The sequence below is a fragment of the Molothrus ater genome, chromosome 10 (assembly GCF_012460135.2).
Source record: "Molothrus ater isolate BHLD 08-10-18 breed brown headed cowbird chromosome 10, BPBGC_Mater_1.1, whole genome shotgun sequence".
Taxonomy (NCBI): Eukaryota; Metazoa; Chordata; class Aves; order Passeriformes; family Icteridae; genus Molothrus; species Molothrus ater.
Genome location: NC_050487.2, coordinates 4,664,262 through 4,690,921, shown reverse-complemented (window position 1 = coordinate 4,690,921; position 26,660 = coordinate 4,664,262). Strand labels below are relative to the sequence as shown.

General features: G+C 46.4%; 3 protein-coding genes and 1 long non-coding RNA gene across 4 annotated transcripts; 2 read left to right on the top strand and 2 right to left on the bottom strand.

Annotated features, from left to right (window-relative positions):
- Positions 1–1,050: 1,050 nt before the first annotated feature.
- FBXO45 (F-box protein 45) lies at positions 1,051–6,076 on the bottom strand. The gene is made up of 3 exons (XM_036388424.2): positions 5,786–6,076; positions 5,190–5,546; positions 1,051–3,554 (listed from the first exon to the last, which is right to left on the bottom strand). The coding sequence occupies exons 1-3, from the start codon at positions 6,059–6,061 to the stop codon at positions 3,369–3,371; spliced, it is 819 nt and encodes a 272-aa protein (XP_036244317.1). The 5' UTR covers positions 6,062–6,076; the 3' UTR covers positions 1,051–3,368.
- WDR53 (WD repeat domain 53) lies at positions 5,876–12,029 on the top strand. The gene is made up of 3 exons (XM_036388423.1): positions 5,876–5,953; positions 7,815–8,305; positions 10,766–12,029. The coding sequence occupies exons 2-3, from the start codon at positions 7,829–7,831 to the stop codon at positions 11,351–11,353; spliced, it is 1,065 nt and encodes a 354-aa protein (XP_036244316.1). The 5' UTR covers positions 5,876–5,953; positions 7,815–7,828; the 3' UTR covers positions 11,354–12,029.
- On the bottom strand, positions 9,063–14,707 carry LOC129046776 (uncharacterized). The gene is made up of 3 exons (XR_008508546.1): positions 14,458–14,707; positions 10,875–11,101; positions 9,063–9,817 (listed from the first exon to the last, which is right to left on the bottom strand). It is a non-coding gene; the product is annotated as an uncharacterized LOC129046776 (long non-coding RNA).
- Positions 12,970–26,660, top strand: RNF168 (ring finger protein 168). The gene is made up of 10 exons (XM_036388425.2): positions 12,970–13,108; positions 17,264–17,392; positions 18,489–18,696; positions 19,002–19,072; positions 19,645–19,988; positions 21,042–21,118; positions 22,266–22,442; positions 23,119–23,243; positions 23,519–23,606; positions 24,091–26,660. The coding sequence occupies exons 5-10, from the start codon at positions 19,688–19,690 to the stop codon at positions 25,144–25,146; spliced, it is 1,824 nt and encodes a 607-aa protein (XP_036244318.1). The 5' UTR covers positions 12,970–13,108; positions 17,264–17,392; positions 18,489–18,696; positions 19,002–19,072; positions 19,645–19,687; the 3' UTR covers positions 25,147–26,660.

Sequence of the window (26,660 nt, the reverse complement as noted above, 5' to 3'; positions counted from 1 at the left end):
TGTTAATCTGACTGATTTCTGTTATGGGGGCTGTGAACACTTGATGTTCCCCCTGACCAAAGCCCTTAAATCCCTTGTCAGGGCAGGAAAAATAGCCCAAACAACTGCTCAGCTGACTCTGAGGTACCTCAGGCTAAAAAAACCATCTCTGCCTTCTTGGCAAACCAGCACAAACCTCTCTACTCCTGCAGGAGGTGTGTCACAGACATCTTTTATGGAAAATCCTTCCCTTAGGATTTTTCTCCTGAGAAGCTGAGAGGCCTCAGGAACAAAATGTAACCAATGGTTATCTGCTGCTGTGGAATGCAACAGGTGCATCTGGGATTGGTCTCATGTGATTGTTTCTAATTAATGGCCAATCAAAATGAGCTGGCTCAGACAGAGAGTCCGAGCCACAAACCTTTGTTATTCATTCTTTTTCTATTCTTAGCCAGCCTTCTGATGAAATCCTTTCTTCTATTCTTTTAGTATAGTTTTAATATAATATATATCATAAAATAATAAATCAAGCCTTCTGAAACATGGAGTCAGATCCTCATCTCTTCCCTCATCCTAAGACCCTTGGGAACACAGTCACAGAGGTGTCAGCCAGGATTTACTGCTTAAAAGCAAACTCTTGGTGCAGAGAGTTTGGAAAGTGCCTCAGAGCTCAAACCCACAATACTTCTTCCTAAAAGCACTGTGAAATATTGAACTTCTACAGGGAAAGCAAAGCAAAGAGCAGGAAGCTGAGGGGGAAGGAGACCCCTCGGTGCAGCAGTGGTGCCCACACCACCCCATCTCCAACCCAGAGGTCCCCAGCAGGCAGGAATGTCTTTCCCACAGTCAGGAGAGAGCATCCCTGTTTCAGAGAGGCAATTTCCCATCAGAGCTATCAGATCCCTGAGTTTCCAAGCCCTCCTTAAGCACTCAGACTCTGTCTTTCCCAGCAGTCACACAGCAGATCACACACCCCCAACACCTCTGTCCTCTTGGGGCACCAAACTGCAGCTCCCTTCTTCCCATCTGTGGGGTTCTGCAGATGCCATTCCAACAATCCACACCAATAGATCCTTCTCAATGATAGCAGAGTTTATTTTAATATTTTGTACAGCCAGCATTGGTCTCCAGGAATAAGTTATAATCACATAAGTGAGTCAGCCCAAACCCACCCTTAAGGAATGTTCAACTTTCAGCATTTCTGATTTAGAGGGAAATTATTTAGAGGGTAAGATGCAGTCTGAAGAATGGGAATCAATCTGAATTTGTGATTAAAACTCCTCAGAATTCTCAGGGTTTCCTTGCCTCTAACTGGATCTGGACAACAGCAGAGGTTGCATCTTTCAGGACTGCACTGAGGATACATTCATCCTGGGGACTATTTATTTTCCTACACTGGGCAGGGTTTTGTTTCCTTTATCCCCAACTCTATGCCCCACGGTTCTGCTCTGCAGACACTTCACAGTCCAGTACAATCAATGCCTGTAACAGATTTGTCCAGGGACTTGGATGCCTGTCCCACATCCTTTATTTGGCTGCTCTCAGCACCACCCCAAACACCTCCACTGCTCACAGCACATTCTGTCTGCTGCAGCAAGAGGAACACACCTTGATTTGCCTTTCAGCAATGAACACACAGAACAAATAAATACTTTAAAATCCTTTAAATTGTAACAACTTACACAGTTCCAGGGCAGAACCTGGTGATCTACCTGGCCAAAAGCACTCCAAGGCAAAGCCTCACTCACTTCCTTGAGGAACAGGGAAGGGGATGAGCAACAGCCCAAGAGGAATTCCTCTTTCTTCCATGCTCAGAGAATTGCCAGTGTCTGGTACCAAGCAACTCACATTCTCTAGCACAAAACAAAAAAAAAAACCAAAAAAACAAGCAAAAAGAGGTTGTATAAACATTTCCTTTCCCTCTCTGAAAAGCAGCTCTGAAACAGCCCAGGCAGCTCTGGGAGATGCCAACCAGCACCAAACCAGAATCAGGAGCCATGGGTCTCACAGCCTTCCTGCCCTGCTAAAGGGCCCTCCCAGGGCTCCCTACAGACCTTCCAGCCTCACAGCAAAGTGGTTTCACCAGGAATTCCCTCCTCACTACACCTGGCAGCTTCCCAGCCTGCACAGGCCAGCACACAGACACGCCTGGGGGGTCTGGACATGGCTTTGAGAAAATCAGTGAAGAGCACAAACACTGAATGTGACCCAGAATCCCCATCAAAGGGCTGGTGAGAGTATTACTAGTCCTGGGCAGGTGAATGTGGGGGTGCTGGGGGATTTCATTCAGTTAAGAAAGGTTCAGGCAAGCCTTAAAGCTTTATAAAGCCACTGAAGCTGAAAGTAAGGTCTGGTTGCAGAAGCCAAATGCTCCTTCCACATTAAGTTGAGACATCTCACAACAGTGATCAGCAAGTGAGAGAATGCTTTGAAAAGGTGGCATTTTTGACATGGAAAGGAAGGCAGGCTCAGTGCTGTGCTCAGCCTTCCTTCCTGAGGGGAGCACGAGCTCTGCTGAAAGGAAACTCATGGGGAAACGTTTTTGTTTCCTACAGAGAACAAACCTGTCACTGAAGCCATGGAAACTTTCACAGGAAACAACCCAAAGCAGCACCTCACTCCACAAGAGCATCCCAAAACACATTACAACAGAACTGCACTGACATGAAGGCTCTACACCTGCCCCAGCTGTGTGTTCTGGTGCCAGGGAGGGGGGGGGTGATTTTTTTTTCCCCTTTAAGAAATTCTGTCCCAGTTAGAATAAAGCAAACCCTTTCTTTTAACTGTTCTTTTCAACATTTTCTTTATATACAATCCTTAAAATACACTTAAAAATAGCTGCACACGTGTTGTATGGTAATACCAGAGAAGGGCAGTTGCACAGACCGTGCCTCTGAGGACACTAAAAACTGTAAATACCCCCAGCTCTGCTCCAGCCCCCATGCTGGCCCCAAGGAGGGAAGGAGGGAAGGAAAGAAGGAAGGAACAAGCAGTTTGGAAATGGGAGTCTCTCACAAAACACGCCACTTACAAATCCCAGGGTAATTTCCTCAAGCATTTTTGTATCAAGTCCTTTCATAAATGTTTGAGGTCACACTGCCATTTTAGCAATAAAATCTGTTGCGACATGCATGTGTCAGCTTCCCACTCAACCAACTGCAGCCCTGAGGATTTTTCTGGCCTGGTAGAAAGAGGAAATGTAACATAATTTCTGAAGTACGGCTGGTCCTCCGTTTCCAAACTCCATGTGGTTCCCTCGATGGCTCTTGGACACACACCCACACTTTTTTGTTCTTTTTTTTTCCTCTAATACACGTTTCCCTCTAACCAACATGCAGATTTCTCCTCCCAAACATCCACATCTCGACGTCCCAAGGAAACAATCCATGTCATCCATCCAGAGGCTTTCCCAGGTAGACCAAAGTCACTTCTGTGTTACCATACACAGCAGACACTGCTGGATACAGGCAAACTTTTGGCAGTCCTCTGAAGGCAACTCCCAAGAACTCATAGCCCCTCTCAAACGCTAATGTTTTGTCTTCCATGTCCAGGATAACTCGAATCCTTTCACCTATCTGGAAACAGAGACGGGAGGGAGAGTAAAAATAACACACAGAGAGAGTCAGCATGTTCAGATGGAAACAAAAATAATGCAAAGTGTAACATAGCAGAGAAATGTAAAGCAGGACTGTCCTGTGTCTCATGATTGATTGCTCTTGTGATGGGAATTTCTCAATTTCACCATGATCTGAAGCAGGACAGCATCCACCACCTGTTTATAGTAATAAAGATGATCTTTCCCATATGAACCTGTGAGAGCACTGAGAGCAGGCACTATGTGCTGTGTGCTTTGGAAATACTGCAGAGCTCTGGAATCTCTGCAATGGGCTCCAAGTTACCTGAACTCTGTGTTCAGCTGCTGCTATCACTGAGCAGCAACTGCTCTGTGAGGAGCAGCTTTAAAGACAATGGGTTTAAGAAAGACAAGTGCCACCTACAAAAAAATCCCAGAATAGATTAATATGCAGGTGCTGTCGCTGACAGAGGTGTTCCCTCACCAAGGTAAAAGGAAATTTCAGTACAAAATGTAAAATGAAACCCCCAAATATATATATATACATACAGACACACAAGTGAAACCAGCACTGACCACAGCAGGAGCCTTAGATCCAGGCAGGCCCAGAGCTCCCTGCATTTATCCAGCACACATTATTTCAGATACCAACAAAAGTCCCAGACAACAGCCACAAACAGAGCAGGCACCACACAAACTTCTGACTCTTCTCCAGCCAGCCCCAGCACTGGGAATTTCTTCTAGCCAACTCTAACACACACATGTGTTTCCTGCAAGCACGTTTTCTATGAGCAGATCACTGCACAGGGCTTAATAAACACAAAATACATCAAAGGGTCACCGATTTGAACTTTCACACAAAATTTAGGACTATCAGATGCAAGGCACTACACAGATCTTCACTCACAAGTGAAACAAAGCCACAGCACTGGGGGTCACGCTGGATTATTTCTGAAGTCCCTCCTAACCCATTCTCTGAATATGAGATGGAAATAACAATGATCCAGTTTAAGTTGTAACACGAGCAAATCCAGCAGTGAAAAGGCAGTTGTGTGAGCAGGCAGAATGACAAGACAAGCACTTCTATAAAGTCAAAAAGGTAGGGTGGCCTCTGCTCTTTAACACCCTGAAGTTATCTGAACATCAGAATCCAGATAAGAAATGTCGCCCACGGAAGGTGGCCAGCGAGCAAAGCAGCAGCAATCAGCACTGCTGCAGGTTTTTGCAGGAAGAATCTCACCTAAGCACTAACTTCAGCTCACCCTGCCAGACAACAAAGCCCTCAGACACTCACCTTGCTGTGGGGCAAGTCGCTACTTCAGAAAGCTACAACAGTCTTTCAGGTTTTATTCCAAAAAGCACCACGATGTCTAAGCAGACAGCCACAGTACAGGTTTCACACTCAGTGTTTGAGATTAAAGTTGGGAACAACCCAGGGTCAGGTGCACTGAACACCAGACAGGTGTAGCCTGCACAAGCAGTAAATGAAGGGGGGAAAGAGTTCACAAGGAAGAATCATTTGCCTTCTGCAGGGAAGGCAAAGAGACCTTTGAGAGTCACTTAGGAGCAATTCAGCAGCCAGCCGGAACAGTGAGGGACAACCAGCACCCCCCCAGCCCACTCCAAACCCCCTCACCTGGTATTTGGGCGCGTTATTGCACTGGGGGAAGCTGCCGTTCACCTCCCCGTTATGCAGCAAGTTATTGTCCACCAGGTTCCAGCCCCAACTCTGGTCGTCGCTGCCCAGCAGGGCCACGTAGCCCTGGCACTGCATGGGGGCGCGCTTGGTGGCGATGCCGATGACGGCCACGGTGCCCAGCGGGCCCTCCCACCACACCTCCCAGGCGTGCCGGCCCTCGCTGAAGCCGATCTTGGTGCGCGCCCCGTCCGTGCTCTGCGCGATGGGGTTGCGGTGCAGCGTGAAGCCGTTCTTCTTGATGTACACGTTCCTCGAGCAGTCGTTGGTGCTGAAGGCGTGGTGGAAGGCACGGACCTGGGCGAGACAAGGCGGGAGGGGGAGATGGACGGGGCTGGGAGCAGCCTGCTCTAGTGGGAGGCGTCCCTTCCAACCCAAACCATTGTGGCTCTAGGAGATAAAACCCCGTCGTGTTCCCCAGCCTCCCGCCCCCTTCGTTTCCAATGGCGGGTGGGCCGGAGGGCTGCGGGGGTGTCCCCAAGCGCCGGGGCAGGCGGTGAGGGGGTGTCTCGGCGGGGCGGGGGTCCCGGCCTCACCTTGCCCTTGTAGGTGGGCACGTTGCAGAGGATATCGGTGCGCAGGGCCTCCTCGGCCAGGCAGCGGGCGGCCAGGCTGCGCCACACCTCGCTGTTCTCGTCGCCGTGCAGGACGCGGTGCCACAGCTTGCAGACCAGCGCGCAGCTCCGCAGCTCCCGCAGCTCCAGGTACGAGAACACCAGCTCCAGCACCCGCCCCGGCAGCCGCCAGCCCGGCCCTCCCCACGACGCCGCGGCCGCCCCGGGGCCGGGCCCGGGGCCGGGCCCCGCCGCCATCGCCCCCCGCGCTGCCCTCGCCCGCCCGGTGTGGCCGGGGCCGCCCGAGGCCTCACGGCGCGGGGGCGCGCGGCGCCGCCATCTCGGCCGCGGGCACCGCCCCGCGCGTGCGCGGCGGGCGCGGGGGGCCGGCGAGGGGCGGGGGCGGCGGCGGAGCCGAGCGGAGCCCGGGGGAGGCGAGGGGAGCGCGGCGGAGCTGAGGGAGCTGAGGTGAGAGCTGCGGGGCCCGCGCCTCCCGAGCCCCCCGGGACGGGCCCGGCAGCGCCGCGCCCCCGCGGGCCCGGCCGGACCGGGCCGGGGGGCGGCCGCAGGGCCGGGCCTGCCGGGGCGGGGGCGGTCGGACCGAGCTGCCGCGGGGCCCGGAGGTTGGCAGGGTACGACTCACCTGGGGCTCCCGGGGACCGGCGGCCGCGAATCGGTCCCGATACGAGCTGCGGGGAAGGTATCGGCCTTCTCTGTGGTGTTATTTGATCGCCAAGAGCGAAGTTCCTCTGGTGGAATGAATGGGAGAGCTCTGGCTGCTCTTTAGATCTGGGTCAATAAGAACCACATGGAAAACATAACGTGGTAAAAAAACAAAAGAAGGTAAAACCACCAGAAACAAGCCGTTTGTTGCCCAGTAGTGAAATTAATGCACGGACCTTAGGGCAGCGAAGCGGCTGCTGGGCTGTCACACAAGCCCCATGTGCCTGTCTCCTTTTTTCCGAAACGTCCCAGTCCTTCCAACACTTTTGTGCTACCCTTTTTTCGCCCTTCACTTAATTTTCTGCTGATGTGCTGCCCTAAGCAGTGCTGTGACACAGGCGCTGCGGGCAGTCACACCAGGGAGGGTTAAGGTTGGTGAGCGCCATGGGTGTGCTCTGAGAACCAATTAAATATGTTGCAACCTGTTTTAAGTTAGTAATACTTGTGAAAAATGCGTATTTTGTGATTGGCTTTTCGCAAATGTTAAAATGAATATTATGTGTGTTGTGTTAGAAAGTAATGGTGTATTAATTCTCTTAAGTAGTGTGTTAAATACAGTTTTAGGTTATAAGAAATGTTAAAATAGAAACTATGCTATGTAGGATACTTTTTTTTAAAGAAAGGACTCGCAGTGAGATAGCAGCCACAGGACACCTAAATCTCCCAGACAAGATGAATTTATTGCCCTCTTATGAGAAGAAACGAACTTCTTCCTGCCTCGAAGGCGCTGTTAGGATTCAGAGGAGGAAGCTGACATTGACCAGACAGAATCCTGTGTTTGAGTGGAATTTGTTCATCATGTATGAGGTGTATTAATATGCAACAGGCTATTGTTTTTAAGGGTTAATCCTCTGTTAACGTGTGTCCTTTTTTTGGCTTATGTTTCCCAGAAAAACGTACCCAGACGTCCGTAACTCTTTGTCTCTATTGTCTCATATTGTCCTAATTCAAATTGTCCAAATTATTGTTACTCTAATTGTATTAATACTTGTATAAGCATTTTATTACTATTAAACTTTTAAAATTTAAAAAAAAGTTTGGTTGGCGTTTTTCACAATACTTCTTTTACAAAGTCTCATTGTATTATTTAGGTTGGAAAAGACCGGTCAGCACCGTGGCTGTGCCTGGTGTCGTGAAAGCTCCACTTGGGTACTGAGCTGTCCTGAGCTGTCGAGGTGCCCGTTTTAGCTGGACACCGGAATTTCAGGATGATCTTCTTGCTTGATAAGTTTCTGCTGTAACCAAACAACAACCACCTCAGCTCAGGGCTTGTTTTCGTTTGTTTCAGGGTGTCCGTGGAGCATGGCAGTGAAGTGGAGCGGTGGCCATTCCTCCTCTGTGCTGTGCCTGACCGTGAGCGCGGAAGGGCTGGTGGCCTCCGGCGCGGAGCGGGGCGAGCTGGCGCTCTGGGACGGGGGAGGCTCGCCCGTGGCTCAGCTGCGGCTCCCGCAGGCGGAGGACGTGACCTCGGTGCTGTTCTCCTGCCGCCGGCCCAGCACGCTGTACACGGCCCACGGGGAAACCATCAGCGTGCTGGATGTGCGCTCCCTCCAGGAGCCCCTGCAGCGCTTCCACGTGAACGAGGAGGAGATCAACTGCCTCTCGGTGAACGACACCGACGGCTTGCTGGCTGCGGCCGATGACTCGGGGGCCATAAAGGTTGTGGACTTGGAGAGCAAGAAAGTCAGCCGGTCCTTGAGACACTCCAACATCTGCTCGTCTGTTGCCTTCCGACCTCAGCGGCCTCAAAGCCTGGTTTCCTGTGGACTGGACATGCAGGTGATTTGCATACGTTTGCACGGGTATTAATGAAGTGAAACAGTAATTACCCACCTGTGTAGCGAGGCGCCCACAGACTTTCACTGAGCACGAAGGTGTTCAGCCTGCAATCACTGGAAAACTCCCTCACTATCTGAAGTAATTTTGGCCGTAAACCTTACTGTTGGGGCTGTTTGGGCTATGTTCCACTGAGCAGCTTCTGCCCCTGTTTTTATCTTCGTTGACATTTACAATTCAAAAGTGAGTGGGGTGAGGGGCAATCAGAATACAGTGCAAAGCTCACCTGTGCTGTATTAGCTCTTTGATGGACTGAGCAAAACCAGCATCTGTCCCTAGGGATCAGTTGTGGCTGCAGATCAGATGCAAATGATGGTGAGGAAAAGGCACAGTGCTTGAGGCAGGCAGGTAGAGCAGCATCTTTCCAAGTGGAGCATATCACTGTGAGGACAAGTGATTTGTATAATTTATCCTTTGTTCTGTTAGCATCTTGGAAACATGAAATGTTCTTTGCCTTTTAAACTTTCCTATCCTCATCAGGAGGAAACTTTGTCCTTTGCATTCTGAGAAGAGCCATGCTGGTAGTTAAGCCCAGAACAGATATTTTTCAGTAATTTCTTTCCAGTGGCTGAGGTGTAACCACATTCCTGGTTTGGCCCAATATGAAAACTGTCACTTCTCAAAAGTTTCTGTGGTTCCAGCGGTGTCAGGGTGAAGTTTGTGTGACAGCTTTGAGCAGTTTCACTCTGTGTCCTTGAAACCAAAGTACATCTCACACCCCTTGGAGCAAATACATGCTAATATTTAGTTTAAACTCTATTTTTCTGTGTTAAAGCCACGATGATAGATCCTGTTTGGGAGGAGTAAACACTCAGTCCCTCAGCTGGCTTAATTTTGGTCCCTAAAATGCAGATACACAAGCTTGTGGCTGGAAATTTTTAATCAGAATTGTAAACATTTATGTACAACTCAGTAAAAGTGAGCTGATTATTTTTTGTGACTTTTTAGTATTAGTTTCATTTATTGTAGCTCAGCAAGTTGGTTTTTATGTGAAAGTCAGTATCCCAAACCAGGATTTCATTAGTGTGCTTTTGTACAGTGAAAAGAGCATCATTCTGCATTGAGGCTGCATTTAAGATACATCATTTCCCAGAGGGGAGCTTTGTTGCAGAACTCTGAAGCCCTGTGTTGCACCATGCCTTTGGACAAGTTATGAGCTCTACAAAACATGTTCTGGGCTTGTCAAACCCTCAGGGAAGCTGTGGCTGATGAGAATTGAAATTCAGGTTGCTGGAGTTCTTTCAGGAGTTTTGATGAAGCAGGGGAAATGCCGTGAGGACAGAAAATACTTAGTTTGCAGAAAACTCTTCAGCAGTTGATGGATTCATCAGATTGTTGCAGTCCTGTCTCTGATGAAAGCAGGAGTATTTTCTGTAAGCATCACCCAGCCCCTCTGATTAACAGTAAATCACAGTTGTTGTGGAAGTAGTTTTAGTGCAGCAGCAACAGCAGTAACTGAAACAGGAAAGTGACAGGAAATATGTTTCAGATGTTTTAGTGTGATTTGGATTCCAGAAATGCAGAGCCAGGCTCTTTTGTGAACTAAATTTAAAGACTCCTGTACTTCTTATTGGTGTTTACTACTGAAGGAATATTTTTATTAATAACAAATTGAAGCTTAGCTTTATGAAGCAAACAGTACACCAGTGCTGCATTAGACTGACTTGTGCTTTTTTATTTGTTGGCCTTGAGAATGCTCAATGTCAATTCAGATCCTACAAAAGTCTTGAGAGCATTATTTTTAATTGCTCAGTATAAATCTGTAGTGCTTGAACTGCTGTACAAGAGACACAGGATTCTTCACTTGGAGGTGTGGTGGCATTGGAAAAAGAACTCTAAAAGCACAACCTGCCCCCATGGAATAGGTAAAGCATGCCCTACTCCATAGCACAAACCAGATCTACTCACTGGATATGAAAATAAATACAAATATGCCTGTTTAAAAACCACAGCCTCAACTGCTGTTTGCCTTTTGCTGTCCCATTTTTCAGACACGTTCGTGGAAGTGACTATTATAGGCCAAGTAGCAGAGACAGAAATCCAGAATGATAATGATCTCTATTCACTGCTAGGGTTTCCCTGTCCCTCCTTCTCAATAATTGATGTGCAGTATGTCATGATTACTACTGCTGAGATGAATGCAAAAGCTTTTAGAGCAGTGTTTGCATCTCTTCCGTGGTCTAAAGGTCTGAGTCATTGACTGCAGAGTGTGGTGGTGGGGCTTTAGAAAGCAGGCCAGAAAGATTTGCTACATTTATTAGGGCAAGTTTAACCACATACCTTACACCCCTTGGAGTCACACACAGCCTTTGTTCTGCTTGGACAAGAACTGTGGTTGCTTATTTTACTATTAAACATCCAATTTGAAGTAAAACACACAAACAATTGATTTTTTTTTTCCAGGTGATGCTGTGGAACCTGCAGAAAGTTCGTCCTTTGTGGAGCACCAACCTGCAGGAGTGTGAGATGGAGGAAGAGAGCCCCCAGTCAGCCGGGCAGTTCTTCAACCCACCTCTTGCACATTCCCTGTCCGTGGCCTCTTGTGGCAACATCTTCAGCTGTGGAGCTCAGGATGGTAAAGTCCGACTGTTCCGAGTCACTGGTGCCAGGTTTGAGCAGGAGCTGGAGTTCCAGGCTCACAGCCTGGGAGTCTCACAGGTGCTCTTTGTGCCTGAGGGCTACTGGTTGTTGTCTGGAGGAAACGATGGGAAAGTCTTGCTCTGGGATCTCAGCAGCAACCTTGGGAAGCAGCAGAAAAGTCCAGCAAAATCTCTGCACAGGAAAAAGGCCCAAGCAGCTGCTTGCAGCAGAAAAGATGGGAAGCTCAACAAAGCAGCCTCAAATGAACACCCTGGAGTTGTGCCAAAGCTCAGCATTGAGCACGGAGAGAAGGTGAACTGGCTCTCGTGTGCAGAGATCAAAGGCTCCAGGAGAGTGTTGGTTGCTGACCAGAGCAGCTCTGTATCAGCCTATCCATTGCCAGAACCTTAAGGCACCCAGGTGCTTACAGAAGTTTGGGGGATAAAACCACTTCTGAGAGCCAGTTACATGCACTGACAGTGAACTGGACAGTGAACCCCTCTGGGTCCCTGGGAAGGGAAGGGGTTTGCTGTGCACTCGTGATGTCCCTGGCCTTGTGCTGGTTCTTTGTGGCTGTTGTGCTCACAGCCACTCTCTCTTGCAGGGTTGGCAGCTTGCTGCTTGAATTTAAGTGAAACGGGTCTCTATATTTAGGGGTAACATTAGTTCATGGCTAAGCTGACGTAATTAAGGCTGGAGGAGAAAATTAGTGCTCAGGAGACACCCACAGTGCCAAGTGAGGCTGCTGAGCAGTAGCAGGGCTGTCACTGGCTCAGCTCTATGTGGTTTGGGCTGTTGCAGTGCTCTGTGTGATTTCTCCCATGAAGCTGTGTCCCAGTTGGCTTAAACTGGTCATGGTGGAATCTGGTTTTCATCACACTCTGTCAGCAACTGCATAAACTAGAGATGCATCAATTAACCAGTAATCAAATGAGTTTCCCTGTGGTTGCCAACTGAATTTTTTCACTGCAGTAAAAGAAGGAGCAGGGGAGCTGTTACACCTGTTTGCTTGGTCAGCTGTCAGTTAGTTGTGTATCCCAGGGAAAAAGAACTATTACATTTGTCTTAATAAATGCTTTCTCTCTCACTCTTCCCTTGTCCTTAGAATCACTCTAATAGTGCCAGACTCACACAAAATTGTGTCCAAAAGTTTATTTTACCCCCATCACAGGGTGAATCTGAAGGGCCAAAGGCACAGCTTCTCCTTACCCAAATACCTCCTGTCTTCCCAAAGCTTTGAAACACAATGAGCAGAACTTGGCTTGCTAGAAGCTTCCCTTCACTTGCAAATTGAAGGTAGGAAGACCTAAGTGGAAATATTACAGCTCTGGGCATGTTCAGTTCATGCTGGATTTCCCATGAAGTGGGCAAATAATTTTTTTAAAAGGGAATTTTTCCTGGGTTATCCTTATCTAGTCACAGAACTGAATTCCTAGTGCTGGCTGAGGACCTGCTGCACTGGTGGCAGGTTTGGGTTTGTGCTGCTGTGTTTCACCAACTGGGCTGTTACCATACTCATATTATATTGGAAAAATTTCCAGCTCAATTCTTTTACATACTCAGCTCTGGAAAATCATTATCTGGTTATGCTGCCTCTTTCCATCCTTTACGGAAGAGATTCCAACTGTCTTGGCTTTGCTTAAAGCAGCTCCCTGCAACCAAACACAACTCATTCTCATCCAAATCAGATTTTACCTTCATACCTTTTTAATTAAAAAAAAAAAAAAACAAAGGCAATCTGCTTGTACAGCCTTTCCCAGCAGGAGACTTTGGCCCAAGACATGATCTGGTGGGTGCAACAGCAAATCGAAGCCAAAACACAGCAATAAAAAAAAAAAAAAAAGCAGAAAATTGTGGTTGCTCCCTTTTGTGTTAGCTGTGAATTAGTTCACGTGTGAAGCCATGGGATCAGTGGGGCAGAGGAAGGGGCTGTGTGGTTCAGTGTGTGACACGTCCATGGTGCATCCATGACCTATATTTGGATATACAGGCTATAAAAAGCCTGGAACAAACAACCTCCTGCAGGACTCGGATCCCCTGTCCCTGCTGCCGGCTGCAGCAGAGAGCAGTGAGCCCACTCCAGCTTTTATCCCTTCTCTTGGTGTTCTCCAGGAAGATGGCGAAAGGCAGCATCTCCCTGCGGTCCCTGAACGAGACACTGAACAGGTGCTGGGGGGCTGGGGAGGGGACAGGGAGGGCTGGGACATGGGACACCACGCCAGGGTAACCTGTGCTTCTCTGGAAACTTCTGTGGGCAACGGGGTGGGCTGTAAACAGGGAGAGAGGAGCTCATGAACAGGCTTGATCTCTCCTTCGCTCACTGGGGAGGAAAGAGGGACAGAGCCATCAGCTCCATGGTGGTGTTCATTCCCTGGCTGCCATCCTGGCTGTTTCCTGCAGGATTTGGGCAGTTGCTCCATCACCCATGGCCTGCAGCTGCATGAGGGCATTTGGTCTGTTCAGCCTGGAGGAGACTGAGGGGAGACCTCACTGAGGTTTACAACTTCCTCATGAGGAGGGACAGACACTGATCTCTGGTGCCCAGTGACAGGACCTGAGGGAATGGCCTTAAGTTGTGTCAGGGGAGGTTTAGGTTGGATATTGGAAAAATGTTCTTCTCCCATAGGGTGGTCAGGCACTGAAGAGGCAGGGAATGTCACAGCACCAAAGCTGCCAGAGCTCAAGAAACATTTGGACAATGCTCTCAGGCACAGGGTGGGCTTGCTGGGGGGGCCAGGAGTTGGATCCTTTCCAACCCAGCATATTCTGTGTTTCTGTGAAATTCAGGCTTGCTGTTCTAATTGGAGATTTGAGGTGAACTTCTGATTTTCAGACCATGCCTCAGAGTCTGGAGGGTTCAAAGATAGGGAGTAAGTGGTTATCATGAGCAAAAAAAGACCCCTAAGAATGGACCTTTCTTAAAAGTTTAAGGAAAGCAAATCACCACCACTGGGGAATCAGGTGACGCTGATTCACCCTCCATTTCCAAAGCCTGCACTTGGCAGAGCAATGTGACCAACAGGTTCATGGACTTCCTGAAAAACAATCCAGCCTCAGCTGCCCCCACTGGCACTGCTCTGTGCTGGGCTGTGCAGCAGCAGGCACCAGTGGTGGTGGCTCAGAGCAGACATAAAGATATGAGTATGGATCTTCAGGAAAAAGAGTCAAAAGAGGGTCTGAAATTCTCAGCAGTTAGAGGCAGGCAGGATACTGTCCCCACTGTCTGGATTTTCACATGACTGGGAGGGAGGTGAGGCCCTGGCACAGAAGCTGTAGCTTCCCCTGCATCCCTGGAAGTGTCCCAGGCCAGGTTGGACGGGGCTTGGAGCAACTTGGTCTAGGGGAAGGCGTCCCTGCCCATGGCAGGGGGTGGAATGAGCTGAGCTTTAAGGTCCTTGGTCCTTCCAACCCCAACCATTCTGGGATTCTGTGACATGGTACATTTAAAGGCAAACTATGCAGTGTTGAGACATTTAAAAGTCAAATCAGGTGTCAGACATACAACTGTGGTTTACCTGCAGTGAAAAGGATCCCAGTCCAGAGTATCACAGCTGATGGGATGCAGTACTTCTGCTCAGGAAATGAATGATTGTCTTGACAGACAGACAGCTGACAGACTTGGAAAGAATCTGCTCCTCCTGTCGAGGTACTGCTCATACTGTTGGTTCACCCACAGCCTGGGTGACTGATTCACACAATGGTGAACAAAAAGTAGCAACTGGAGACCTGACCAGAGGGACAGTGAAACAACTCCTGAAAGAAAAAAGTGAAAATTAATTCTGTGGGAAACTGCTTGAAGAAGTGTGTGTCTGATGTACCATGGAGTGAGGGAATGGGGAGAGCTTGGAGAAGTGTGGGATGCTGCACTGGCCTGGAAAATCAAACCCACAGAGTGACAGCTCCAAAATGTCATTTTCTGTAAATGCCTGAATAACAGAAATAAGGTTTCACATAGAACCACACTTGCAGAGAATTGGGAATGCTGGAGCTTCTACTGCATGGCTTCCAAGTATGTTCTGTGTGCTAATGAGAGGAATTTTAAAAGCTTTCTGGTAAAGAATGGGGATGTGGTTTGTGTGTACACTAGTCAGAGTCAGAGGTCACTGACTTAGTGGTAACTTCACTTACACCAAAGGAAAAAGTGTTCAGAGGTCATGATGGAAATGAAAACAGGAGGTTTAATCCATTCTTCCTCTTTTCATTCCAAACTTAGATCAAGAGGCAGCAGCACTCAGTCTATCAGAATTCACTTAGAGCTGTGGGAATTCAGTGTGGTATAACTGAACAGACATTTTTAGATCCAAAATCGGCAAATGCTGAAATGTTTGTTGCAGATGCTTAAAAATACAGAAGATTAATTTACAGACAGGCAATAAAAACAATGTTTGAGAGACAAAACTGGTCAAATAGTAAAGTGATGGATTGAAGGCTGCTGAGGAACTACTGCTGCACTGAGAGTAGCGTTAGTGATGAGATCTTAGATAACTTCACTCTTACTTACAGAGGAGGAAGTTGGAGAATGGGCTGTGAGGAAGCTTATTTACCATGATAAAAAGCTGCAAACCAACAATTCACCGGCAAGAACACTCATTATCTGACAACCCAGCTCTGAAAGTCACTCATAGCAAACCCCAACTGACCTCACCTCAGTTTCTGCACTTGCTCTCTCTGTGCTGACAGATTCAATCCAATTATGACACATCAATCCTTCCAGTTCTTCTCAAGTCCTTACATTTCTACATGTCACCAGCTTAGTTTTCCAATTAAAGTTCTATTTTCGTCCCAAAATTCTTGCTGAAGCGAGAGGAGTCCTACATCAGTAAGAGGAACTTCACCAGGCTGCAGAGGAAGCCTCTAGCCTCAGGAAACAACAGAAAATCGTTAGACAAGCATCTCCACAATCGGCCAAACAATGAATTAAGGCCGGGGATACTTAGTAAAATATGCCACTGTTGAAATATTTTTATTTTCTCCTCATTCAGGTCAGCTGCAGACAGAATCCAAAGAAGGGTTTGGTTTGGAAAAGGGGGAGGCAGGAATAGAGACAGGCAGGGAGAGGGAGGAGCTGCTGCTAAGAAAAAAAAAAGGCATTTTTGGTCCATCTCTTATGACAACAGGCATTAAAATACTGTGGGATGTATGTGAAAGAATGGGAAAATATTTGAAGGGTTTTGTTTTGGCTTTTTATCTTTTAATGTCATCACCAGCTGCTGTGTATTTTGTCCTTACAAAAAGTTCATCCAAAGATACAGGCAATGGAGTGTTTAACACAGGTAGGTCACAGAAGTGGTGGAGCAAATTAGGAATGAAAAAAGGAAAAATATGTAGGTAATAGTATTTGCTGATAGTGTAGTTATTGTTAGCTGATACAGCCTGATGTTTTGCCAGTAAAATAAAAAGGAAAATCACAAAAAATTCTATAAGGAGTAGGTGATGTTCTGCTAGTAAATTACTATTGACTACATGGTACTGAGATAGTTGTTTAGTGCTTAGGAAGGAACTTTGAATTATTTACATTAGCTTTCAGATCCTCAGGATTCTCAATAACACACCTTGATGTCAATCAGGTAACTGAGGAAAATGTGGAGAAAACTAGGTTTATAAAAACCACCCACAGTGACAGAAGCCCAGCACTGCCTGTATCTCCAGGAAAGAGAGAAATGGGTACAAAAATAAATACTGGCATTGCCTTGTACCTTGTCTCAATACAGCAAGTTCTTTTAAACAAGGCAGTTTTCTTCAGCAAAAGTGGAGTGGCTTAAAACTCAAAACCTCATCTTTATAATTTACAGTTTTAAATAGGCAAAACCTCAACAGATCCCAAATAATGAAAAAGCAGTTAATAAATGCAAGCTATGAAGTAGTTTTTATCACAGTCATTCCGTGGAAGGAGTTCTATTTAAAAAAAAAGACTGCTGGTGGCTTGTTTATTATTTGCATAATTTTTAACCAGAGGAATAATGATAAGTTCTGCTCAATGTTAAATGAAAATGGTTCAAAAGACCATGACATTACAAATAAAAACATAAATCCCCTCAAAATGTGTTAGAGAAAAACCTATGCCACTGATAATGCGTATGGTTGAGAGCCACAGATATGTCTACATACTAATTTTGCAGCTGTATATGGAGATGTCAGGATCTCTGCACCAGCAAACTGCCAAAAAGACCTGACAACAAACCTTGACTTTTACTGTTGTTTGTTCTCACAAACCGTGGGAGGACCCCCAGAACGGGGTCTGAAGCTGTTCACAATGCAATGCCACAGCAGAAAGCCCCAATTCCTTCTGAAATTCCCTTACTCTCGTTTTCCACCGCCCAGAGTAGAAAGCAGGCTGCTGTCCCTGGAGGCTCGGTTCGCTCAGCTCGACTCCAGCCTGCAGAGCCTGGAGCACGAGTTTGACCGGCAGGCGGAGATGCTGGAGGAGGACCTGCGGCGGGATGTGCCCAGGTGAGCTCAGCCAGGGAACAAACCGGGAAAAACGCCAATCACTTGGTTTTAACATTTTAAAAGTTTAATAGTAATAAAGTGGTTAAAAAATAGTCATATAATTATGACTATAATTAGAGTAATAAGAATTTGGACGATTTGGATTAGGACAATACGAGACAACAAAAACGAAGAGTTACGGATGTCAGGGTACCTTTTTCTGAGAAACATAAGCCCAAAAAAGGACACACATTAACAGAGGATTAACCCTTAAAAACAATAGCCTGTTGCATATACATACACCTCATCCATGATGCATAAATTCCATTCAAACATAGGATTCTGTCTGGTCAGTGTCAACTTCTTCCTCTTAATGCTAACAGCATCATCCTGCCTGAGTGAGGCAAGAAGTTCGTTTCTTCTGATAATGGAGCAATAAATTCATCTTGTCTGGGAGATTTAGGTGTCCTGTGGCTGCTATCTCGCTGCGAGTCCTTTCTTAAAAAAAAAAAAAATCTTCCATACCATAGTTTCTATTTTAACATTATGTTATAACCTAAAACTATACTTAACATACTACTTAAGAAATTTAACACAGCATAACTTTTCAACATAACACATCTAATATTCATTTTAATAATTGCGAAAAGCCAATCATAAAATAGGCATTTTTCACAAAACCAAGGACCAAAGCCAGGGAGCAAAGCCCGGCTTCAAGCCCGCCCGGCCGGCCTTGGGCACTGTCGGGCATGGACCGGCCACGGCTCCCCAGGCCAGGCTGTGCCGGGCCTCAGCAGCCTCACAGGGCAGGATTTATCCCGGCCACGGCTCCCCAGGCCAGGCTGTGCCGGGCCTCAGCAGCCTCACAGGGCAGGATTTATCCCGGCCACGGCTCCCCAGGCAGGCTGTGCCGGGCCTCAGCAGCCTCACAGGGCAGGATTTATCCCGGCCACGGCTCCCCAGGCCAGGCTGTGCCGGGCCCCAGCAGCCTCATAGGGCAGGATATATCCCTCCCATCGCACCTAACGCTGCTCTCGGGCTGCGCGAAGCCATTCCCGCCCGACCTATCACAACAGCCGAGCCCGCCTTCCCTCTGAAGGCCTCTGTCTCCCAGCAGGCTCGGCGGAGCAGGTGGAAGAGGAGAAGGAGGAGACAGAAGAAGAAGAGGAGAAGAAGAAGGAAGGAGGAAAGGAGAAGGAGGAGAAACAGGAGGAGGAGGCGGAGCCCTGGGGCGGGCGGCGGGAACAGTCCCTGAGTGAGGGGCGGAGCGCAGCCCAGCGCCGCCGCCATTGCGGGAACCGCGGCCTTTGCCGCCCTCCGGAGCGGTGGGTGCCGAGTCCGCGCTGGGACCCTCAGGGGCTGGGGGTGACGGGGGGGCCGCAGGGGGACCAGGGGCTCCCTTTTCCCTGGGCGCCGACCTCCTGGGGGTTATTTTTTATCAATAAAAATAGCGGAAATAATAAAACTCGCCTTAACGTATATTTGTCTCCATGGAGAGTTTTCTGTGAGGAATAGCAGCCTTTTTTTCAAGGCCTCTTGTCTCTAAAGCTGCCTGTTTAAGAAGTTTGTAGCTTAAATATCAGTGGGTTTTTTATTTTGCTGTATGTGTCTTTTGTTTTGTCTCCCACAGTATTGCTGGGCCAAGTGGAAAAATCGTGTGAGGAGACAGATGACCCCCACAGTTTCAAGTCGTACAAGAAGGTAGAGAAGTTTTAATTCTTCATTTGTCTTAAGAAAAAAGGAATTTTAGTTTTATAGTCCTAGCTTAAGTAAGCAAATGAATGAGGAAGAAGCTGCTCTGCTCTGTTGTATTTCACCTTCAGAACGTGCTGGGATCAAGCTTGTGCCAAAAGCAGCTCTCAAAGGATGTGCATATACTGAAAAAAAATGAGTGAATGGAAAGTTAAGGTAACTGGAGTAACAGTTATATCCAGCATCTCTTATCATAGATAGGGAGAAGAGGGGAGTAACAGAGGTGGCTGGAAGAACTCTCACCTTCTTTTCCCCCCTCTCCTTACCGCCTCCTTGCTATTCCCTAAAGCATCTGTTACAGCTCACAGGGAACTGCAGTAGGAAAACCTGGTACAGTTTTTCCATGAGTTCTGTAAAGCTCTGCTTCCTCCTCAGGAATCTCTCAGGCCCAGAGAAAAGCAACCACTTAAGCAGGCTTCTAAATCCACTAACATTTTCTTGAAGTAGCTGTAAAACATTTTGTATTTTCCTGTTACATTTTACTTCCCGTAAGGAACATAAATGTTTCTTTTTGCTCTCAGGCCCTGATGTTGTCCTAGTGCTGTTCCTCTACCTCGAGTCAGTATGTCGAAGAAATCCAAGGCCCCGCTGTCCTTGTCCGACTGCCTCTGCCAGATTTGCATGGAGATCTTTGTGGAGCCTGTCACGCTGCCGTGCAGCCACACCCTGTGTAACTCCTGCTTCCAGATGACAGTGGAAAATGCCAGCCTTTCTTGCCCCTTTTGTCGGCGTCGAGTCTCTTCCTGGGCACGGTACAACACCCGCAGAAACACTCTGATCAACTGGGAGCTCTGGGAGAAGATTCAGAAGGATTACCCAGAGGAGTGCAAGCGCAGGATGAACGGACAGGATTTGGATGAGGAAAGTAAGTGAAATGTCACTTGTCCTGGGATGTCTGTGCTTTGTCACAGGAATTGCTGTGGGTGACTTCAGATGTTGGGAAATACAGAGCTGTGGGTATGCAGGTGTGTTAGTGCTGGTAGAAACAGAATTCTCCTGCAAAAGGGGCAGGGGAAAGGTGGGGAATGCCTTCTTCATTTGTAGCACAGAGGATAAGAATTACATTGGCTGGTGATTTCAGTGGGTACTTGTTCATGCCTTTGGTGTGGGGTATCAGTGCCTGGCCTTGTTCATTGCTCATTTGCAGCTGTAGCATCTGCATGCAGTGTGTTTGAGTCTGTGGGTGTGTTTCTTTATCATTGTCAAGTGAGTGAAGTGGTTAAAAGATTTTCAGGTGTTAGTTAGTTTCGTTGAAATTCCAGGTGTTCAGTCAATGCAAGAATCTGTGAGCTGAAAATTGTGGTGTCAGAAGGAAGTGAAATCTGATTAACTTTTTGAAGAAGGATTTTGGGGTTTATGATGTTGCAAGCACCCTTGGGGGACATTTTGATAGGTTTCCCTTAGGGCAACTTGTTCCACTTGCAGTGTTCTGAGGTCTTTTTAATGAAAGAGAGGGAAATACACAAATTATGGTCAGTGTACCAACAGAGAATGAATGAGGGAATGGTTTGGGTTGGGTGAGACCTTAAAGTTCCTATTCCACCTCCCTGCCATGGGCAGGGACACCTTCCACTAGACCAGGTTACTCCAAGCCCTGTCCAACCTGGCCTGGGACACTTCCAGGGATGGGGCAGCCACAGTTTCTCTGGAGACTTGTTCCATTATATTTGCTTTATATACAGTGCTTGGGAAACACTGCCTGTTCCTGCCACTCTGTAACACCACACTTTTCTACTGTGTAAACTTTATTCCTTGGTACTTTTTGCTTTATTCCTGCCTTTTTTCAATCACAGCACTTGATTTAAGTCAAGTCATTCTCATGACAGGGTATGGAGTTAAAATCCTTTGCGGTTGTTAAAATCCTTTGTTGTTGACTGTCATGACTTTGTTGACTTTGGTTTTTTCCTCTCCTTCCAAGTCTGTCTCCCCAAGCCACAGCACCAGCTGAGCAAGCCTGGGGAACTGAGGCAGGAATATGAAGCAGAGATTAGTAAGGTAAGTCTAAAAATATGTTTAAAAAGCATAAATGCTTTTTATCCAGTTATTTGAATTGTTCCTACAAACAGCTGTAATTTTATTTAATAATAAAGCCACTTAAAAGGGCACTGCAGCTGCAAGAACATACTGGTCACTCCTGAATCATGAATTAAATTGGTGGAAGAGATTTCTTTGTATTTGACATGAGGTGACATTCTTGATCTATACTTCCTACCTCATCTCTCATTCAATGTACATAAAAGTAGCAAATGTAGAAATTTGAAACTGTTTGGGCTTTGGTTTTATATTTGTCTTTTTGATTTCCCTCCAAGTAAGAGGCTGCAACTAGATAACTTTCAGTAATGACCATAGAGCATTTTCTCTGTTCTTTGTTCACTCTGTTACCTTTGCATATTTGAAAATCAGTAAAGATTTTAAAGAACTCTCGATTCTGGCCTATTTAAGGATCCTTCCTCCAATTCAGACACAGTAGCATTAAGATTTAGAGCTGGAATGTATGGGAATGCACCTTTCCCTGACAGCCCCTTGCTGGTGATTGCAGGAGCACATGAAGCAGAGGACTGGGGGAATTTCCAAAGACAGCTTTATTCTTGAAGTACTTTGCTCTCCTTGTGGAGTTGCTGGTACCTGATCTCCCAGCATGTCTGCTGTAAGAAAGGCAGATGTAAAATTCCTGGCCTGCTGCTTTGGGTTTTGCATGTTTCAAGAGAGCAGCACTCTTCAAGAAGAGAGATGTGCTGTCTTTGGGATGTATAATGATAAAAGCAGGTTGAGCAAATGCTGTGGGACAGCTGGCATCCAGACTTAGACAGAATTCTAGTCCCACTTTCTCTGTAGATCCATGTACTTGGAGATCTTAGCTTTGTTACTAACACTTTGAAAAGGTGAAGAATGGAGTTTAACCTTGCAGTTTGATGGTATAATCTTAGAGAAACCAAAAGGTTTGCCACTGTGGTCAAACCCAAGGCTCTACACACAGCATCCATGTGATCCCTACATCTTTGAGACTCCTGCAATGAAATGCTGCTGAATTTTGTGAACAGTGAGTGTGGTTCAAGTTTAAGCAGTGTCAGCTGAGAGGTCCTGGTGTAAAGTGTGGCCCTGCAGTAGTAACCAGGTGGGTTTTTTCAAACACCTGCTTTAGGTGAAGGCAGAAAGGCGAGCGCATGAACAGGAGGAGAACAAAGCGAGTGAGGAGTACATCCAGCGGCTGCTGGCAGAGGAGGAGGAGGAGCACAGGCTGGCAGAAGAGAGAAGGAAGGAGATGGAAAAGCAGCTGAAGCAAGATGAAGAGCTGGCCTGGCAGCTCAGTAACAGCCTGGTGAGTTAGGATCGAGTGGGACAGCAGCAAATATCAATATAGTGCAAGTAACTTGGACTTCTGAGAGCAAATGAAATTTGGAATAGTTCAAATTTATTTTAGTTGTAGTTGAAAGCTGTTGTCACCCCCCAGTACTTTAAAGCCTTGATTGACCATTGATTTTTGAAGCCTGTGTAATACACACTTGAAATCCAGCACCCACCATGTGTGCTGCATGTTTTCATTGTGAAACATTTTAAAGCATTGATTTTCTGCTGTATGCTTCCTTTTCCTCATCTTTTTTAAAATCCTTCTTTGGAAGAAATGAATATGTGTAACCTGTACTGGCAGAAAGGAACATACAGTGAAAATGTACCTTACCTCTTGGAGTTTTGGTTTTGGGGGTTTTTTTGTTCGTTTGTTTGGAATTTTTTTTTTAATTAATTTGTTTTGCTTAGTTGAATTTTTACCACTCAACGATGAAACCTGTGTACTTATTTGAGCAAAGCCTCCTGTCCCTCAGTGCTAGATCCAGGAAAGGTAACATTTCTTTCTCCATAACCTGTGTTACTCACAGTTCTAGAATTCTTTGGACAACAGTATCTGATTCTGCAGCAAAATCTAAGCAGTTCCCTGAGGTTTCTGCAGTTTGTGTTGTGTTTTGTTTTACCTAATGCTATTTTTACTTGTCTGGAAGAATGAAGATCCTGAGGGACACGTGCCTGGCAGCCTGTCACCAGCACACAGCCTCTCCCTTCCAACATCCCCACTGAACCTGAGCAAGGCAAAGAACAAACCAAGCAACTCTGGAGACATTCAGAAGTAAGGGATTCAGCCAAGTGTTTCTTTAATTATTGGCCTGTTTCAGTGTCCCTCTGCCCCATTTGCTTTTTTGGAATGCTGTAGGCCAGCTTCCTGAGATAACTGGGGACAAATGTGAAGTTTTGAAGTTTAAAACATTTCCTCATAGGAGGAGAAGGGAAACACTTGCCTTCTTGGTTTTTTTTTTTGTTTGTCAGAATGAACCTGATGACCTTGAATAATACAAAGGACTGACAATTCAAGGACAAAAAGCTTATCCTTTTTTTCTTTTGAAGGTATCTGTCTCCAAAGAATTATGGTATGTTTGGATCAGTATCATCCTCCAGTACCACAGGAAGAGGCAGGAGCAACTCTATCTCTGGGGTAACAAGAATCATTTTGTTACAAATCTCACAGTTACTAATGATCCTGTAGGGTTCCAGTCCTCTATTCCCCTTGCACAGTGGCACTGGGCAGGTTATATTGCCCTTTTTAAGCTACCTTTGGTATTCATGACTGGCAGTTCTGGAGCCTGCTGGAAGAGGGTGCACCCTGATTTACATCATTCCATGGCTGTCTGATCATTCCTGTGAGGCCTCCAAAGAAGATGAGCAGGCTTGCACATTTAGTCTGAATCACTGATAAGAGGAAAATGCTGTGGTTGTGGTTTCAGTCCTTTAGCTGGGCTTCTGCAGTTATTTTAAATATTTTCATTGTTATTAAACAGGTATTTTTAAAAAGAGAAGTATCTGAGTTGCTATCCCGGAGCACTCAGGCAATGCAGCCATGAGAAGTGAGTTTGGTATTTAATCACACCCATGGGCTTTTGATAAATTTACTTCATTAGTGGTGTCCTCCTTTTCTTCAGGAGACCAACAGCAATGAAGGCAGCAGTTCTGCAGTGCAGGATGAGCAAGAAGAAATGCCAACCCTGTCTCCACAGCTGACCAGTGTAAATAAAGATTCTGGAGCTAAGGATTCATTTTTGGAATCATGCATGAACTATTTCAGTGCCTCAGCTTCAGGTGAAACTGCCACTGTCAAGCAGGAAAAAACACCAGGACCAAATGGTTTAGAAGATGGAGTTCCAGATGCACTTCATGGAACCACAGAAGGGGAAGGGTCTAGGACAGTTCTTCTTAGATCCAATGGAGATGATGATGGAATTGAGTCAGACAGTGGCAATTTGACACATGTCCAAAGGGTAAACCTTGAAAAGGCTGATGGAACTTGTACCTCTGGTCAGTTAGGAATGAATTGTGTGATGTCTGTGTTGTCTGGTCTGGGGAAGGAGGCTGGATGCTCACAGGAAGAGACACCAGAAAAGCCACAGAACTCTAAGGAGACTCCCAAAAGGAAGTCAGTGAAGGTCCCAGCTGATGCCATGATTGACTTGGACATGCTTGATAAGAGGAGAAGAACCTTTTCAGAAAGTGTAGAAGACCAAGGAGAGCAGATGAATGATTTTAACTTGCAGACACAAAGAGCCTTTGAGCAGGAGTTCTATGAAAGGCGCAGGCAGGAGGAGCAGGACAGGCTCTTGGCTCTGCAGCTGCAGAAGGAGCTGGACAAGGAGGAAAGGACACTGAACAGACAGAAGGGCTCTCCTGATGAGTACCTGCTTCGTACCAAACCACCTCGCTCTGGGAAAGACTCTGCTGCCAGGAAGGGAAGCTCCAAGGGGGCAAAAGACTCAAAGGGATCAAAAAGTCAGGCTGAAAACAATCACCACAAGACTAGGAAAGGTTCCTGCAATGAAAACTGGCAGACCCCTGCCAGGGTCCGGGTGAAATCCCCCAGCATCAAGGAAGGAAAGGTTTTGAATTGTGTGGTTAATACCAGTGACACAAATGATATTTGTTCATTGCCTAAGAACAAGCAAAAGACAATCCTGCAGATGTTTAAAAGCCCTGTTGCAGAGTAGATGAGAGCCATGGACACATGGTGGAATGGGAATGGGAACTGTGGTGATGTTCTCCTCTGCTAGACAAAGCTTCCCTAAGCAGTTTTGAGTGGTTGTCTTGGAGGGGAACCACTTTGGGCAGCAGTTCTGTGAGTTCTGAGAAGTTCTAGCAACATACACCACCAGAATTTGCCATTTTTTAATTGTTCCTTTCTTGAATATTATTTTCTAGCACTTGCAGCACTTCTTGCAGGTATGGGAGTATTTCTTATTTTCTAACTTGAATTTACATGGTTTGGAGTGTGAATACTGGTAGTGTTGGAAAGCAATGATAAGTGATGGTCTGATCTGGAAATGAGAATCCGAGGCCTTGAATGGAAAAAATGCCCATTCCATGGAGGAAGCAAATGAAAAACGAGTTTGTATTCCCAGCTGGCTGTCAGCTGCAAGGTTGAAGCTTCCCTCAGCACAAGCACTGTTCTGTAAATTGAAGCACCTTGCTGGAATTTAGGCTGTTGCTGCAATTGCATTGTTGGCACACCCGTTAACAGGAGTGTAAGCAGACAGCCACTCTTTCCCTCTCATGTGCTAAGCCCTCCCTTCAACAAAAAGGAAACAAACAGGTCATTCTCCCCTGGCAAAGCCAAGGATCCTTCATGGATGCCAAGGCTGTGGGCTCCCATTCACCTCTGTTCACAGAGATCCCTCCTGCAGATCCCATTTTCCCTGTTACGAACAGGATACTTTTGTTTTCTTGTTGTTAATATCCTGTTAATGGTACCTATGAATGTACAATGGTGTTACTATACTTAATGCTGTTTCATTTTCATATCAAACTGGTTTGAATGTGATTAGAACAATAGTCCAGAAGCCAGTTATGATGGAGAAAGTTGAAAGGGAAAGAAGCAACTGAAGGCTGGAGTTGTCAGTAATGATAACTGTAATTAGAAATTCACATAACTGCCCTGCCTGGCTGTAACTGTTCCCCTCCATTTTTAGAGGCACTACTAAATACTGTTCCTGTTGGGTTTAAAACTAAACACCTCAAAAAATTATAATTTAGATGTGGAGGTGCTGAGGCCTGTAGGAAGTTGAGGCTGGGGAAGAGGCAACCAGATCCTACTATGCAGAGGAAGTTTTCTTGTTTCATCTGTTGTTTTATGAAGTCATATTTTGGCTTTTTACTTCTTTGGAGCTACTTTTGCACTGTCTGTGTTTGAAATGGAGCCAAGTGCCAGCTGCAGTGCTGAAGAGTGTGTGCTAGTCATCAAAGTCAGCAGATGTTTGAGTTCTGTCCTTTTTTTGAACCCCATTGATGATTTTAATTCTGTTCTAGGACGTTCCTAACAGACTTGTTTCTTCAGCAGCATCTTCTGATGGTTTAAGTTTTAAAAAAACAAATTTTATGGAAAGCATGACCAGCACACTGAGCCAAAAATATGAATTGTTGGGATTTTTTTTTTTCCCCAATGCCTGCACATCTTTATCATTGGTGGGCTCCTCATAAATAAATAAATAAATAAATGTTCTGTTCA

Coding starts and splice junctions, on each gene's coding strand:
- FBXO45 (XM_036388424.2), bottom strand. CDS start 6,061: ATGGCGGCGGGGCCCGGCCCCGGGCCCGGCCCCGGGGCGGCCGCGGCG. Junction 5,547..5,785: donor TGCCCACCTACAAGGGCAAG/GTGAGGCCGGGA, acceptor TGTCTCGCCCAG/GTCCGTGCCTTCCACCACGC. Junction 3,555..5,189: donor ATAACGCGCCCAAATACCAG/GTGAGGGGGTTT, acceptor CTCTGTTTCCAG/ATAGGTGAAAGGATTCGAGT.
- WDR53 (XM_036388423.1), top strand. CDS start 7,829: ATGGCAGTGAAGTGGAGCGGTGGCCATTCCTCCTCTGTGCTGTGCCTG. Junction 8,306..10,765: donor CCTGTGGACTGGACATGCAG/GTGATTTGCATA, acceptor TTTTTTTTCCAG/GTGATGCTGTGGAACCTGCA.
- RNF168 (XM_036388425.2), top strand. CDS start 19,688: ATGTCGAAGAAATCCAAGGCCCCGCTGTCCTTGTCCGACTGCCTCTGC. Junction 19,989..21,041: donor ACAGGATTTGGATGAGGAAA/GTAAGTGAAATG, acceptor TCTCCTTCCAAG/TCTGTCTCCCCAAGCCACAG. Junction 23,607..24,090: donor GGAGCAACTCTATCTCTGGG/GTAACAAGAATC, acceptor CCTTTTCTTCAG/GAGACCAACAGCAATGAAGG.